General features: G+C 34.9%; 1 protein-coding gene across 14 annotated transcripts in view; it reads right to left on the bottom strand.

Annotated features, from left to right (window-relative positions):
* Positions 1-16,117, bottom strand: part of DMD (dystrophin) — a 2,167,959-nt gene that overhangs the window by 1,366,630 nt on the left and 785,212 nt on the right. For all 14 annotated transcript variants that reach the window (XM_072818058.1, XM_072818060.1, XM_072818056.1 and 11 more), the window contains one exon: positions 2,490-2,613. In XM_072818058.1, the coding sequence (XP_072674159.1) occupies positions 2,490-2,613 (124 nt within the window). The remainder of the gene's footprint in view (positions 1-2,489; positions 2,614-16,117) is intronic.

Here is a 16,117-nt window from a genome sequence, read left to right as displayed (position 1 = left end):
GAACACTATACAGGTATACAACCACCTTGCAGTAAGACTAGATTGTTTTGTTTTTTAAATTACTATCGTATATTACCACGTGCTCAACTCAAGAAGTTGAGCAGTTATACCTGTTAATTCAGCTTAAAATTCTCAACTGTGGTGACATTGACAGAATGAGTAAATGATCTAGGAGTCCGGAAAAGTCTCAGATGGTGCCTTTGAGTACTGATTCTCAGACCTTTATATACAAACGAGTCACCTGTGGATCTTGTTCAAATGCAAATTCTGATTCTTTAGGTCTGACCTCACACATTTCTAATAAGTTCACAGATGATGCCAATGTTGGTCGTCCAGGGACCACTTGGAGTAGAAATGTTCCCTAGAATTCAACTTTTAAGTAAGCACATTATTTTAATTATATAAATAAAACACATGGCTAATAGAGAAGGAAAATTTATGTTAGGTTTAAAAGTATATAAAACTGAACTGATAATATTCTAGGACATTCTAATTGGCTGAAAGTACTTGACAGTAGTAGATGAATGAAGGAGTCAGTGAAAGAAAAAAAGAAGGCAATATTTAGCCATTTTTAATGGACGCCTAAAAATGACTACCATTCAAGTTCATGAGATGGGCCTCCCCTGTGTTCAAAATAAGCTACATAAACTGGCAGGTGAAGAAGAAAATTAATGTACACCTAAACTGCATCTCCATCATCATTACTATGTATTTCTCTCAAGGATTTTTAATACATATATATTATATTTAGCCTGAAGGAAATGTCTAGGTAAATCATTTCATGTCCTATTTTAGTAGGCAATTAAGAATGATGTTATTTCAGAAAATGAGAGCAGTTGATAAAGGTGACTCACGAGGCATCAGAAAACCACTCATACAATATTGTACATTTTTTTAGCACTTTCAGTCTGTCATCACTGACACTATTGATCAAATGCAAATTGCTTCTAGGTAACCATATGATAACAGGAAATTTTTGAATTTATATTCTTGAAATGCTGGAACTCAATTTTCCTGCTTTATCAGAGCTGTTTTAAGATACAGACATAGGATGACAAACAGATAAGTAGATTATTGAGATAAATTTTAAAAAATATAAATTAGCTAATAAAAGCCCAAGGTGACTCATACTTTCAGTGGCCAAATATGTCACATGACCTTTAAAATGTATTTTAGAAAAAGAAATAAATAAAAAAATAAAATGTATTTTAGAGAGTTCACCCTCTCTAAGCAGTTTTCTATTCATTGAATTTCCCTCCACAATCATAACAAAAAACATACCATCCAATGAGTGTTCTTTGAAATAACACATTTTGCTAATTCTCTACTATATATACTATGCTTCAGTTTAATTTTAAAACTAAAACATTAACATCATAGTGCTCATTTCTTGAAATTATTTACAATTGTCTATTATTATACTAATAACAGTCTATAAAATAATGCTTTTAAAATAACTTCCCAATTTATAAATCATTAACTCTGAGACATGTTGATGGAATCAACATCTCCCCTACCTCAAGCAGCCTAAAAAATAGATTACTTTCTCCTAGAAGAAAATCATTTTTTGCTCTCCAAATTTTCCAATCCCAGAGCAAGTATTAGCTTGTATCTAAGATAGTGTTGTGTTTGGAAAAATCTCAGAGAGTTCGTCTGGTATGAAACTGATTGCTCAAAACATGAAACTGATTTATTCCCCCCCACGTGACCTTCCTATAGCTAAAACTATTTGACATTCAGAATATTTGTTTCTTTAGTCTGCCCACTACAGAGCATTTATCTGCCTCTTAGAAACGCTCTCACAAACAATGACCAAAATGGATGTTTTATAATTGTCGAAGTTGAAATATCAAAGCCTTCATAATGTCCTTGAAGGTGAAGCAGCTCCTACTAAATTAATGAAAATCCCTGTTGTAAAGGACAAAACTATAATGTCTCAGCAGGGAATAAAAACAGCAAATCACCTCTTACTATAAATAAATATTGAAAAAGGCTGGACATCTTCTAGTTATGGTAATGCAATACATAAGGATCTGGAAAATGCAAATCTGTTATGGCAAGTACTAAATGAGTATAAAGAATAACTTTTTGATGATAATGAGAGCACAAACAGGGTCCTAAGTATAGTATTTCTAAGGGTCCATTCTATTCTGCAAGCTTGCTAAGTCCCAGCCTTGAGGTGACAGAACAGTACATGAGGGAAAATCAATTAGTTCATGTTATAAAATTGTTAATTTACAGCTAAATAATATAAAAGTTAAAGAAGGTTTATGAAAAGCATACTGCTCAGTCACAGCAGAACCAGGAAAGATTTCTCGATGCTAAACACTGATTCTGCTGGATATGTAAAATAGACATTAAAGATATATTTAAAAGCATTATTCCATATTGCTTTAATCTTTTCAATTGATAGAATCAGATAGTACAAAGCACAGAGTTTACAAACAGCAAAACTTAGGAAAATACATAAAAACTAATACATAACCTACATTGACTTTTTCTTTAAGGTCTGAGAAGTTGCCTTCCTTCCGATAGATTGCAAATTCAGGACTCTGCAACACAGCTTCTGAACGAGTAATCCAACTGTGAAGTTCAGTTATATCGACATCCAACCTAAGACAGGAAAAAATAAGGGTCATTATTTCTTGATTATCTCTTTCTTCCATATGAGAAAAAAAAGCAATCTATCCACATTTACCATTTTCCTTCCAATCTGAGACTCCTGCCTGATGCCCCTGTTACTGTTAATAGCACTACCATTTCCCTGGTTATGTAGGCTCAAAATTTGGAGGTAGCTTTGATCTACAGTCTTATGATCATGGAGGTCATTTTATTAAGCTCAACGTAGCAATCACCTCTCTACAGTATCTCCTATAAGCTATCACTCTGCCTCTGCTTGAATGTTTGCACTGGCTGAAAAATTACTACTTCCCAAGATAATGCTCTTCCTTTCTGGAAAGTACTTACAGCAAACAAAAAATTCCTGCTGGTAGCTCCCATTGAACCATACCTTTGAGATTCATGCCCTTATGTAGTCTCCAACAATACTGACTCTGAATTTGGCCATGTGACTTGCTATGACAAGCAAGATATTAGTAAGCATAACACAAGCAGAGGCTTCATAAGTGCTTGTACTCTGGGTCTTTTCCTCTTAGAACATACACTGAGAATGTAACTGTTATCTAAGAATTCCAATGGCCCTTTAAGGAAGCTTGATCTAGCCAGGTGGAGAGACAACATGAAAGACAATGAGGCACTCCCCACGTGAATAAGCCTTTCTTTTACCCCATCTCAAACACCAGCTGAATATAACCAAATGAATTCTCTAACTGATATCACTTAGAGCCTGAGAACTACCCAGAGAGCCCTGCCCACATTGCAGAACTGTGAGAAAAGATCAATTACTTCAGTTTTAAGCCACTAAATTTGCAGTGTGTTGTTATGATGCATTAGACATCTAATTATATACCCTGATATTCTCATTCTTTTATTGTAGAGACCTATGGAGCCAATGAGAGTTAACTGTTCAATCAAGTCAATCAGATTGAGTTAAAGCAGAGAGTGAAGGAGAGTCATGGACGGGTTGCAAAGGAGGAGGATATCTGTGCATCACTTGAAATTCCAGGCACAATTCTAAGTGTGTGTGCATTCTTCCTGAGAAAGAACCCCTAGATTTTATCAGCACCTGTAAAGAATCTATGAAAGAATTTAGAAATCATCTAATCCAAGATTATTAAAACAACAGGCAACAAAGTCCCCAGAAAAAATATTTACTCAATTTTCATAGGAAGTTTGTGAAGGACAACACAAGTACAAATACAAAATTTAAGACACCAAGTAATACACTTTTATCACCATGCCATATCTTCCTATCCAAGAAAACTCTCAAATACTTGAAATTAACTCTTTCAATCCACTAGAAAATATCTGATGGCACCCTATCCTATTCCTAGGATAGGAATCCATGACTGATCCCTTCACTTGTCAGTATTAAAATTTGGCTCCTAAAGACATCATGTCAGTGTTAGTGCTTAGTGCAATTAGGAAAGAATAGACAATTATCTTCTTAGATATGCAGCCTATGAGTCTGGTCAATGTTTTGACTTCCATATTAGACTTTTAATTCACATTGGAGTTAAATTGAGCTAAGACTTCCCAGAATTTCTCACATAAACTAGTTATGTTTACACATCACCAAGCTAGTTCTACAGAACCACAAACTTAGGAGCTAACTTCCCTCTTTTTTTTTCTTTCTTTCTTCCCCTCCCCCCCCTTTTTTGAGAAAGAGAGTGCATGCAGGTCAGGAAGAGAGGGAAAGGAAGAGAGAGAATCTTAAGCAGGCTCCATGCCCAGCATCAAGTCTAATGCAGGGCTTGATCTCACAACCCTGAGATCACAACGTGAGCCAAAATCAAGAGTCAGACGCTTAACCGACTGAGCCATCCAGGGGCCCAAGGAGGTGATTTCCTGAACTCATAGTTCAGGGATTTCAGTCATAGAAACCTGATAAAGTTTCTCATGTTAGTTGCAGACTATTGTTTTAAAATTAAACTGATACAGAGCTTCATACAACATGAAACGTTTCCTAAAACAATCTCTTTGCGTTCTTGAAAAAGCCTATGGTAAGGTATTATTAATCTCTCTGATGATGTAAAGGAACAGAAGCGCAAAGAAATTAAGTTAATTGATGTCCAACTGTTAGTTCCATGGAGAAGGAACTTAATTTATCTTGTTTACCATTATATCCTTCACCTCAAATAGGGCCTGGTTCACAGTGACAAATATTTACTGAGTGAAGGGTACCCAATAGGAAATTGAAGGAACAGATACCTCTTGAATTCAGAGATTTCTACTCCCATCTCATGTCACTGAAAGTCAAAACTTTTATTTGCATGTGAACTGTAAATGTATATGGATTTTCATTTTGTTATGCATAGTGATTGTTATCTTCCCCACATTTGTTTTTTCCTCTAAGTTTAGTTATTGGGTTTCCTATTTCTTCATTCATAATGGTGATGTTGAAATAGAGTCCTGTTGCATGCTTCTAAACATCTCTCTCTCTCTGTTGTTGACTCACTAAATCAAATTTCTGACTCTGGTCATTCAGCCACCTACAAAATTCAGTGCATGTTTTCCATCAGAATATTTTAAGAAAAGCATTTTTTGTTTTTTCTTTGGTACAATATAAACATTACTGTGTTTGTCTGACTGCAGGCATTCACTTGCCAGTGCATGGGGCAGGCCAGAAGTGCTGAGACGTCAGTATCAGCAGTGACCTTTAATAACACCAGAGTCGGTAGATCAATATCCCAGCTCCCTTGCCCTTTGGTGTGACCATAATGATGAAAATAACAGAGAACCTTAGAGGGTTCCCAGATGGATTCAACTCCACTTGCATCCAGCAATAACCCACTTGTGAATTGTCTTTTATTGGCTGCCTTCTTTTCCTAACCTCACCCCTGCTTTGCTTCCTGGGATCACATCCCCAATAAACTGTATGCACCTAAATCTTTGTCTCCAGATCCACTCCCAGGGAACCCAAACTAAAGCAATGATCAACAGCCTCAAATGAACTCAGCATCCTCCATATTTAGTTGTTTTCACCTTGAACTCTGACTCTCCACGGGAACTATTTTAAACTTTTTCCAAAGCTCTTAAAGCACTAACTTATCCTCTTTCTTCAGCTATCAAAAAATGACATTTTTTTACTCCACCAAGAAAAGTGCAATTATCAGACTAGAATTTCTTCCACTTCGTATGTCCAAATATTCAATCTTATCTGTTCTCTTCCCTTCTCTTACATTTGAGCGAGTTTGCCTTCCTGACCTTCAAAGACTTCCCATTTTTCTTAGCATAAAGATCAAAATTATCCTTATTTGGCCTTGACAGACCACTTAAGCCTATATACAACTTTGCCCTTTATTCAAGACCTTCTAGAAACAAATCTCAATTCAAGTTTCTTAGGGAGCTCAGGGCCACACTCAACTTTTGTCCTTACTCCAATTAAGTAAAATCCTTTGCTCTTATTCATCTATCCATTAGAATACTTCTTTCTTAAAAACTTGGCTGTTAAGCATAATCCACTTTAGCCCCTTTGGTCAAACTTGTCCTTTTTCCCTTTAAATCAGCCTGACCCAATTACACACCAAATACACTCTGACTCATAAAGGTGAGATGTGAATATCCAGGATTCACTGCCAAATTCCCCTTTAAACTTGATCTCATTGGTCTCACCCTTTTGATTCAGATTGTCTCTAGGAAAGATTGTTCACTTCTACCTACAAGTCTATGAATCTAAAACTTGACTAAAGGTACACAGCTGGTATCCCAGCTGGGAGAGCTCTGCTAAGACCTATGTTGGAGAAAGTTTTCTAGTAGTCCCAGAATTTACACTGGTCTTGTTTACACGCATGTTATAATTATCATTTACCACCATCTCCAATCCACTGCAAAAAAAAAAAAAAGTTACTTATTCAATGTGACAGTAAATAAATTTCATCCAGAAAAAAAAATTTATATGACTTTTAGACTTTTGTCTTTATGAAGAAAGCTATATATGCTTCCTTTTAAAATAGTAAAATATTTCCCTTCACTTTTGCCGCAAAACTTATACTAAGTGCTCCCTATATGCCATGGTATTAACTTCCATAGATAACAGAGATAAAAATGCATCTGTCCACATTACCAGAAAGTGTGGTTTAGTAAAACATCTATTTAACAAAATAAAGTACTTTAGACATTAAACCGGGGCTCAGCTTGCACTGTGACTTTTTTTTTTTGATAATCAAAAAAATACCTTTTCAATGAATTAGGATTAAATCAGCTTCTAGACTAGAGACTCTGTCAAGTAAATTGGTTATCTCCACACAATGAAGGCTTTGTGGAGTCAACACCATGGTAACCATCTGCTTGCTGCTCAGTCTGTGAAGACTCTACTTTAAGGGAGGCCTGGGCACCAGTTGGCATGCAGTTCTAATAATTCAGATCAATTCAGGCAACAGGATGTGAAATTCCTCTGAGAGATCTTTCTTCATTCAATTTTTTTTTGTTTGTCTGACTTTATAAATTTGGAAAGAGGTTGCACGGGCATGCCTGAACTTCTCTTTTACCTAAAGATGCTTTGGAGAGTGATTATGCTCCTTTTTTTGTTATACGTATTTTTAAAGGGATTTCAAATTTTTCTAGGGTGGTTGTGAGTGCAGTGCTTAACCTAAGGAAAAAATGTCTATTCATAGGCACATAGGTTAATATGTCATACTTTTCTTCTGAAATAGAATGAAGCAAAATGTCAATGAGTTTGTACTATTCTCAGCTGTTAGACTCTGTTTTCTCTCTTCTTTCCTAATTGTGACACGTTGATTCCTTTGGAAACAGGTGGCACCTAAACTTAACTCTTACATGATTTAATCTCTGAGCTTGTCCTTACCTAATCCTACTTGTATGGGATTTTGTTGTTGTTTTTCCTGTCACTTCCATTTGGGCTTGCTGCTTTGACCATCTTTCTGAGTTGCTTACTGAAACTTTTTCTGTCCCAATGTGATATACAGTCAGCCCCCACTCCAACATCTAACATTCAACACCATCCCTTAGAGTTCTGGGAATTAACTGTCAGCTGCTAGCACTGTTTGCCCTCTCCAATATTATCCAGTAGGCATCCCCATCTCTTTATGCCAACAATGAGAATGGAAGGGTGAAGGGGAATCAGAGACAGGGTTTCAAAAGGAAAGGCCCCCCTGCTCTTTTTCTGAGCACCAACAGCCCACATTCAATGCTGAGTCTCAGAGACATTTCTACCACTTTTAGCAAAATGAACAAGGTCTCCTTTTTGGCTCCTACTCAGATCCTGGCTTCCAAGTAACAACTGCAGATTTCGTTTATTCTTTATCAATTTGGCAGCTCCTGCTTCATCACCTTCTGTGGTTTGTCCCCTAGTTTTCATATTTTCACTACTATTAAATATTTTTTAAGATATTTCAGCTGGCATGTATGGCAAGTTAACAGATTCCCCTGATTTTAATCCATACGTGGTCATAAACTGGTTGCTATCTACTCTCCCAGCATTTTGCAAGTGGTATTTTCTACCATCCTTTGTACTATCTGAAGCTGGGGATTTGGTCACCAACTAAAGATATCATACAGATGTAACTCAGTTACCTTCTCAAAAACCCTCAAGAAAAACACTGAAAAATTATTTTCAATGCCATATTAAATCTTAGATTCTGTGCATGTACTTTTCTTTCTTCACAAAATCACACATTTCTACTAATTCTTTTTTCTTCACTTTTAAAATTCTCATGAAGTCATTGTTAATGAGCTGGTTTATAGTAAGTCTCATAATGGGCCTCTACACCCTCAGAATCAGCCCACTATTCTATTCTTTATTATTTCCTCATCCTACTCTCATAACATATTTTACTCTGTAACATTATATATATTACAATAGACAAGTATGTCTGTATGTTATTATGGACATATTCTACCCTTAAATCCACTCTAACTTTAGCAAACTTAAAATCCTTTTTCTCTACTATGAAAATTATGACTTCTTATTCTGTTTGCAAAATGATTATTCTCCTATCATTGTTGATGAGTACTCTGTTCTGTGTTTTTCAAGCATGTTCTAAAAATCTCATTTTTGTTTTTATGTATGGTTAGCAGTGAAGTGACATCTTTATCTTTTTTACAAAGACACTCATTATAAAACTAAAAATTTGTGAGGTCCCATAGAGCAGAGCAAACATATCTTTCAATTTGTGTTATTTACAAAGGATTTATTATCAAACCAAGGTCATTTTCAAAGAGACCTTCCATTTCCTGGAAGTTTCAAGATATCAAAAATTATGGTGTGTATATACCAAAAACTCAGAAGGTTAAGGTTTTCCCTTAAGATTGTATTGTACAGGGGTGTCTGGCTGGTTCAGTCGGTTAAGTGTCAGACTCTTGATTTCAGCTCAGAACCCCATCTCACAGTTGTGAGATCTAGCCCCACATTGAGCCCCTCCATCAGGCTCTGTTCTGGGCATGGAACCTGCTTAAGATTCTCCCTCTCCTGCCCATCCCTCTCTCTTAAAAAAATCACTGTATTTTACAAATGGACTCTACTTCATCCAGTTAAATTTTCCATAAAGATCATGCAAATTAGGTCAGTTACATTCCCTTATGGTCAAAATTGGGAAACATATGTGTGTATATAAATACTTTAAATAATTTTTTTTAAAAAACACAGAAACACAATCCAAAGAACTAGATAAATACTTGCACTTTAAAAACTTGCCAGTTTTGAAATGTCAATAGTATGTCATTGTATGGAACTTGTGCTATATGATGATCACTCTAATTAGGTCAGAAGAGACTCAATAGGCACTGATTATATTATGTTAATTTTCTGTACAGTGACTGCCATATAAAATATTAAACTAACATGGCACATTTACATAAACTTTAGCTCAGTCACTTTCAATATACCATTTGGAATTCATCATTCCCAAATGAGTAAACTTTGAAAATAGGAATCCTCCAAGCTCCCAGACTTAACTGATTTGATTAGTGAGCTAGGCTATGAATGGCCATTTTACATCTTTAAACATCTTTGCACATAGAATTTCATAAAAACTTAAGAGCCTCTTCTTAAGAAGCTAAAGATCTTTAGAAAGTAAAGTGTTGACTCTTGTGCAATACGTTAACTCTTACAGGATCCTAAGGCTCTAGACCTAGACCACGTAACTTAACAAGCCAAATTTTAAATGTTCATTTTAATTAGCTAGAACACAATTTCGTGGTTAATGGAAACAAAACAATGATTCTTTTTCACTGGTATTATAGCATGGAAGAAATCTTTTTGGAAGTGAGGTAAGAATTTAAAATTTTGTTAATTTTTTAAAAGATTTTTATTCATTTATTTGAGAGACAGAATAAGAGAGCAAGCACAAGTGGGGGAGGGACAAGGTGAGAGAGAAGCACATTTCCCACTGGGCAGGGGGCCCAACTCAGGTTTCAAAGTGAAGATCAAACCCAGGACCCTGGGATCATGACCTGAACCAGGAAGGTGCCCCCATTAATTATATTTTTAATAATTATCTTCTTCAATTTCTAGAAAATGAGGAAACAAATTCCATATTGGTATGTGGGTACTCTCTTGATCCCAGACCATCTGATGAACTTCTATTCATCTTCCAAAATTTAGTTCAAGATATACAACCTCTGTGAAGATTTTCTTGATCAATCTCTCACTCCCCCTCCCCCTTCAACTTTCTTTCTGGGAAAGACAGTCCCTCATTCCTTTATCTTGCTACATGTTACTTGCTTTTAAAAATAAAATAGAGTACAAATTCAATTTGAATCAGCGAGATCTTATAAAATATCAAATGAAAATTGGTATAAATCCTGTTAGTGCTAAAAATAAAGTATTTTTAAAACTTTAAGATGTGCTGAGTAATTACCATACTTTCAGAGTTATAAAATATTGTAAAGGAGAAAATCCTATTAAACTTGGGGAAAACGAGTCAACATTTCCATAAACACCTCCTCCAAATTAAGGTAGTTTGTGTACTTTATACACATGCACGCACGTGTGTGAGAGTGTGTTTGTATAGTGTCGGTGTGTTTTTCTTGGTTGAAGGGAAGAGATAGGGCCACATGATTGCCTTATAGTTTTTTAATGTGTGTGATGTATGTGTTTCTATGTGTGTGTGTGTGTATGTTTGTACAGGTTTAAATGTAAGGTAAATATGGTGCAGTAGAAAATTACTGAACTTAAAGTCAGGTATCCCAGGTTTTAATCAATCATCTTGATCCTCATACTTTTTTCTTAGGCTTGTGACTTAACTTCTGTGGTCTTCCTTTACTTCTACCTTTAAACTGTGAAAGTTAACAAGCTTCCATCAAACTGGTCTTAAAATAGAAACTAACATATACTTTTTATAAATTATTCTTAAATGTGTATATTTACCTCACTAATTAAAGCACTTTTGACCTGAAATACATAGCTAAGGTCAGTTTCGCTTACATTGCAGCATTGATATTCTAATTATATTAGTCTGTTTATCTAGCAATCAAATTAGCATCCAAGGATGTTATAACTCCCAGTTATAGTAAGAACCCTATAAACTCCTCTCAACAGTTTACACGGCACCTGAAACAAAATATGATGAGTGAGAAAGGACACTGTCTTCAATTATCATAAACTTGCTACAGTAACAGGCCTATCAAATAATCTATTTTCCTTATGTTTGCATGATCTTATTTACAAGCTTAAATGTATTTCTAGTTTTATATGTGTAAGTTTAAGTACATCACTCATAAAATTATATGTTTCAGTACAGTAAAATTTAATGATTCCAGATTGTAAAGAAATGCATCTTGAAAAGATACTAAAAAATCAATTTCTATGTAGTTTACCTTGTCCTAAAATAGGCCTATTTAACATGTGCTTCAAAATCTGAATTCTAAACCAATACATAAAATTTGTCCTTAAAATTGTGCATCTTGTTCGTTGTCAATTATGGCAAAACAAATTATATGTTTAAGGAGTATAAAAATACTATCTTTTAAAATATATGCCCTTGGATACAAACCCAGCGATTTAATATTTTTAAGCTATAAATGCTAGAAACCTCCATGAGTTATCTGGCATTGATATTAATCTTTGTACCTCCAGGATAGCTGAGTGCACTGAACTAAATGAAACTCCTGCAAAATTTTGTTTCTGTGCAAAAAGTAAAACTTAACTAAAATATTTAGCATCTGGTAGATAAAAATGACTAAAATAATCTTATTTATTTGGTAATGGATTTTAACCATTTAAAAATACTTTGGTAATACTTATTTCTAAAACATGATAGGGCTCCAAAGAAGTCACTTTCACATCTTCTGTTAGTAGAACTTCCAGGAAAACATACCTTAAAAATTAAGGAAATTCACCAAATTCTAAGATGTCAGAATCAGCTATATTAGAGGAATTAGTTTTAAAGCCAAGGAGTGTGCAAGTATGTGGACAAAAATTGCATGACCCAGAGGATTGGAAATAAAATGTTGCTAAGCCACAGATGCCTAGAGCCTATTTTTCATTTTCAGTAAATTGAAAGTCCCTTTGAAACACAGTTCTGTGCAAGAAAATCACCTTAACACAGGTTAATAGAAATATTCTCTTAAGTGATTGATGAAATCTTGTCATAGTAATAAATCTATGATCATACAATGTAATATGCTCAAGTGGAAAACTCTGAGCCATTTATTTTAAAATCAAATTTGATGTTTACTTAAAATGATGAAACCAAAAAGAAGAGCTGTGTAAGACCCTGGGAGAAATAAATGTGGGTCACTAGAGGGCGCACACTCCCTTTCACAGTTTGTCTGGTCCTCAATCTGGCTTCTCTTTTATTTTCTTATCTACATAACGATAACATGGTGACAAATGGATTTTTCATGGGAGCTCTCTTACAGAAAAACATAAAATGTCCAAAGATATAGATAAAATGATGTAAAAAGAACATGTTAGTAAGACACCCTCAGATACACAGTTAAAATGCCTTCAGCCATCTTAATACACATACTAAAGTATCTTAAAGTCTTAATACCAAGATTCCCTTGAGAAAGTGTCTTTAATTCAGGGAGACACGCTTAATCCAAATAATAAAGCAGCATTTTCTGGACTTTGTAACACAGTAGTTTCTCCCCAGTTCATTAATTTGACCTCATTTTTGAACATTTATTAAAGGGTAGACACTCATGTTCTATAAATCTGCCTATAATTACATTCCTATACATTTAGATGTTAGTTTTACATTCAATCACACTCAAAGGAAAAAAGGAAACTAGCATTTTAAGCATCTTGTTCATGTCACATACTTTCATAAAGAAAAAAATTCATCTCCCATGATAATAGTTTACCTTATAATCTTCATTTCATAGATAGACCATGAACACAGAGATTTAGAAACCGAGAAACCTCCTTTACTTTCAACACACAATGAAGCATTGAGTTAAGATTCAAAACCAGGTCTGTCTAAATCCAAAGATTTCCACTACACTACACTTTTCCTTTGTTCCAAAATGAAAAAAAAACCTATATTTTTTGTTCATATGAAGGAAAAGTCAATACACATTTCCTTTTTGTTGCTATATAGTAAAGTCTGGTAGTTACTACTGTGCTTTTTAAAAATTTTATTGGAGTCTCTAACACTAGGACATTAATTCTAAACACTTTCATTAACCTTAAGTATGATCCTTAGCTGCATAACTGATACCCACATGGCATTATTAAATCACTGTCATTCCTAGTTTATTTTTACTTTGGAATCATCCTTAATTTCCTAAAATCCACAAATTTCCAATCTGTTGATATGTTCTCTGATATTAGAACTAATATCAAACACAGATGACAAAGGTTATTATTCATGACACATAATGAGGTTAAGACAATGGTTAACACTTGAAGTCTTGCATTTGGGAAAAGCCTTCAATTACTAGGATCCCCATATAGGGCTTGATGCTAAAAAGACATGTAACTTTGAGACAATGTTTCTTTTAACTGAAAAAGACCTCTGTATTTAAAGACAGCCAAATGCTTCAACAGGACCCAAGAGTCTATGAGACTTCAGGATGTAGAACTATCATAATCTAGGATAAGTACACAGTTTTCATACACAGACCTCAACAAATTCTTAAACAGTCTCAGTAATACTTTTAATTTCAGCTAAATGATGAAATCACCTTTAACTTCTCATTAAAAGACAGCATGATAGAGTTTAAGATTACAGCATCCTGTGCTAGATGCCTGGGTTCGAATCTAGACTAAACTGCTCCCTATAAACTGTGCAAGTAGAAACAAGTCACCTGACCTTTCTGTGCCTCATTTTTCCCACTGGCAAAAAGGGGGAAATAATAATAAAATATTTAAAAAATAATAAAAATTATTTTTATTAAAAATATGCTGTTTAATGTTTAAATATGTTAATATGTGGAAAATATGTAGAAGAGTGCCTCACATGTGGTAGAAGCTATATTTGTGTCAGCTACCATGATTACTGCCTTCCACAACTCTTTCTTACTGGGTTGAAGCCAGCCCAGTGCTACTTTTCACATTATCTGTTGAGGGTAGAGATGTTTGTCATAGGGTTTTGTCAATAACTGGCAAATTATAAGCTATTACTGTAACCACAAAAATAAAAACTGCATCCATATCTTAGCTGTTGTAAATAATGCTGCAATAAGCATAGGGGTGCAGATATCTTTTCTAATTTATGTTTTTGTTTTCTCAGGTAAACACCCAGTAGTGGAATTACTGGATAATGTGGTAATTCTATTTTTAATTTTCTGAGGAACCTCCATATTTTTTTCCACAGTGGCTGCTGTCCCAGTTTACATTCCCACCAACAGCATGTGAGGGTTCCTTTTTCTCCACATTTTTCTCAACACTTGTTATTTCTTTTTTATTATTATTTCAGCCCTTATGACAGGGATTAGGTGATATCTCACTGTGCTTTGATTTGCATTTCCCTGATGATGAGTGTCCACCGATAGACACGTACATAAGGAATATGTGATATATAGATAGATAGATAGATAGATAGATAGATAGATAGATAGATGCAATGGAATATTATACAGCTATAGAAAAGGATGAGATCATGCCATGTGCAACTACATGGATGAATTTAGAGGGTATTCGGCTAAGTGAAATAAGTCAGACTGAGAAAGCCAAATACCATATGATTTCACTCAAATGTGGAAACTAAAAATGAAACAAATGAATAAACAAACATAAGGAATATAGCCAATGATATTGTAATAGCATAGTATAGTAATAGCTGGTAACCACACTTGTGGTGAACAGAGCACATAGAGAAGTTGAGTCACTATGATGTACACCTGAAATTAATATAACATTGTGTGTCAACTAGATTCAAATTAAAAAAAATTAAACTGCAAAGAAAACTAAAACAAAGAATAAAACAAATAAATAAAAATCATCAACAGCAAAATAATCTCATCTCTTGCACCCCTTATTGCAGGAAAAGGCAAACTATGGCCCATAGGACAAATCTGGCTCACCATTTAGTTTTGTAAATGAAATTTAATTGGAATATAGACATATTCATTTACGTATTGTTTATGGCTGCTTTCTCACTATAGCAGAAGAGTACGTGCAAAAGAAACTACATTATACTCAATGTCTAAAATAGTTTCTGGCTCTTTATAGAAGGCAAGCTCTCCCTGCTCTATAGAGTAAAGTTGAGGTGGTCTATCTCTCCCAACACTCAGGGAGGGTCAAAATAGTGTGGTTCATAGTAGCTATATTGCTTTGCTCTCTTTCAAAAATATACGTTGGTTCACCATGACCAGATTAAAGTCTATATTCCTTAGTCTGGCAATGAGTTCCTTTTTTATAGTGAATTCAACCTACCTTTTCAACCTCGTTCCTTACTTCCCTTTTTCCAATACCTCCTACTTCTGCTTTAGGCAAACAGAAACACAACCATGTGTAAGTGCCAATTGTATACAAGCTTATAGGACAGCCTGTATTTGAATCATCCTTTCCCTTTACCTTGAGTCTACATGCCCCTATCCTTTAAATGTCTACACAGATGCTAATTTCCCTGAGCTTTTCATGTTCAACTCCAAGCAGGAAGCAAACTTTTCTTCCTTACAACTTTTCTAATATTATATTGGTTTTTCTTCATGACATAGCTTATACTACAGTGCAAACTTCTTGAGGGAAGGATTAAGTATAGTTCACAGATACAGCAATTGGAGTGACTGATAAATCATAGCAATTGATTAGATATTAGTTGAAGGAATATGGAAATTAGCAAGAAAACTAACTTTGCTGTCACTATATTCTTGAAACACAGTGGACTCATACTGTCTACAGGAGTGTTCAAAGAACCCCTCCACACATTGGATGGTGCCTCGGACCCTGTGGGAGGCAATTTAAACTTTAAATACTCTCAGTGTGAAAGCTCGCGGAGTTTAAAGGACTTCAACATGCTTTTATGTTGTGGGTCTTTAAAGTTTAAATAACTTCCAGTCAAGGTTCAGAAACTATCTAGTGCAATGCAGAAAGCCATTTAAATCTGGCGTGTACTTACTGCCCCACTGCCACTTCCCTGGCATCATG

The sequence above is a fragment of the Canis lupus genome, chromosome X (assembly GCF_048164855.1).
Source record: "Canis lupus baileyi chromosome X, mCanLup2.hap1, whole genome shotgun sequence".
NCBI classification, from domain to species: Eukaryota; Metazoa; Chordata; class Mammalia; order Carnivora; family Canidae; genus Canis; species Canis lupus.
The sequence above is the reverse complement of the archived record's forward strand: the minus strand, read 5'-3'. Positions and strand labels throughout refer to the sequence as shown.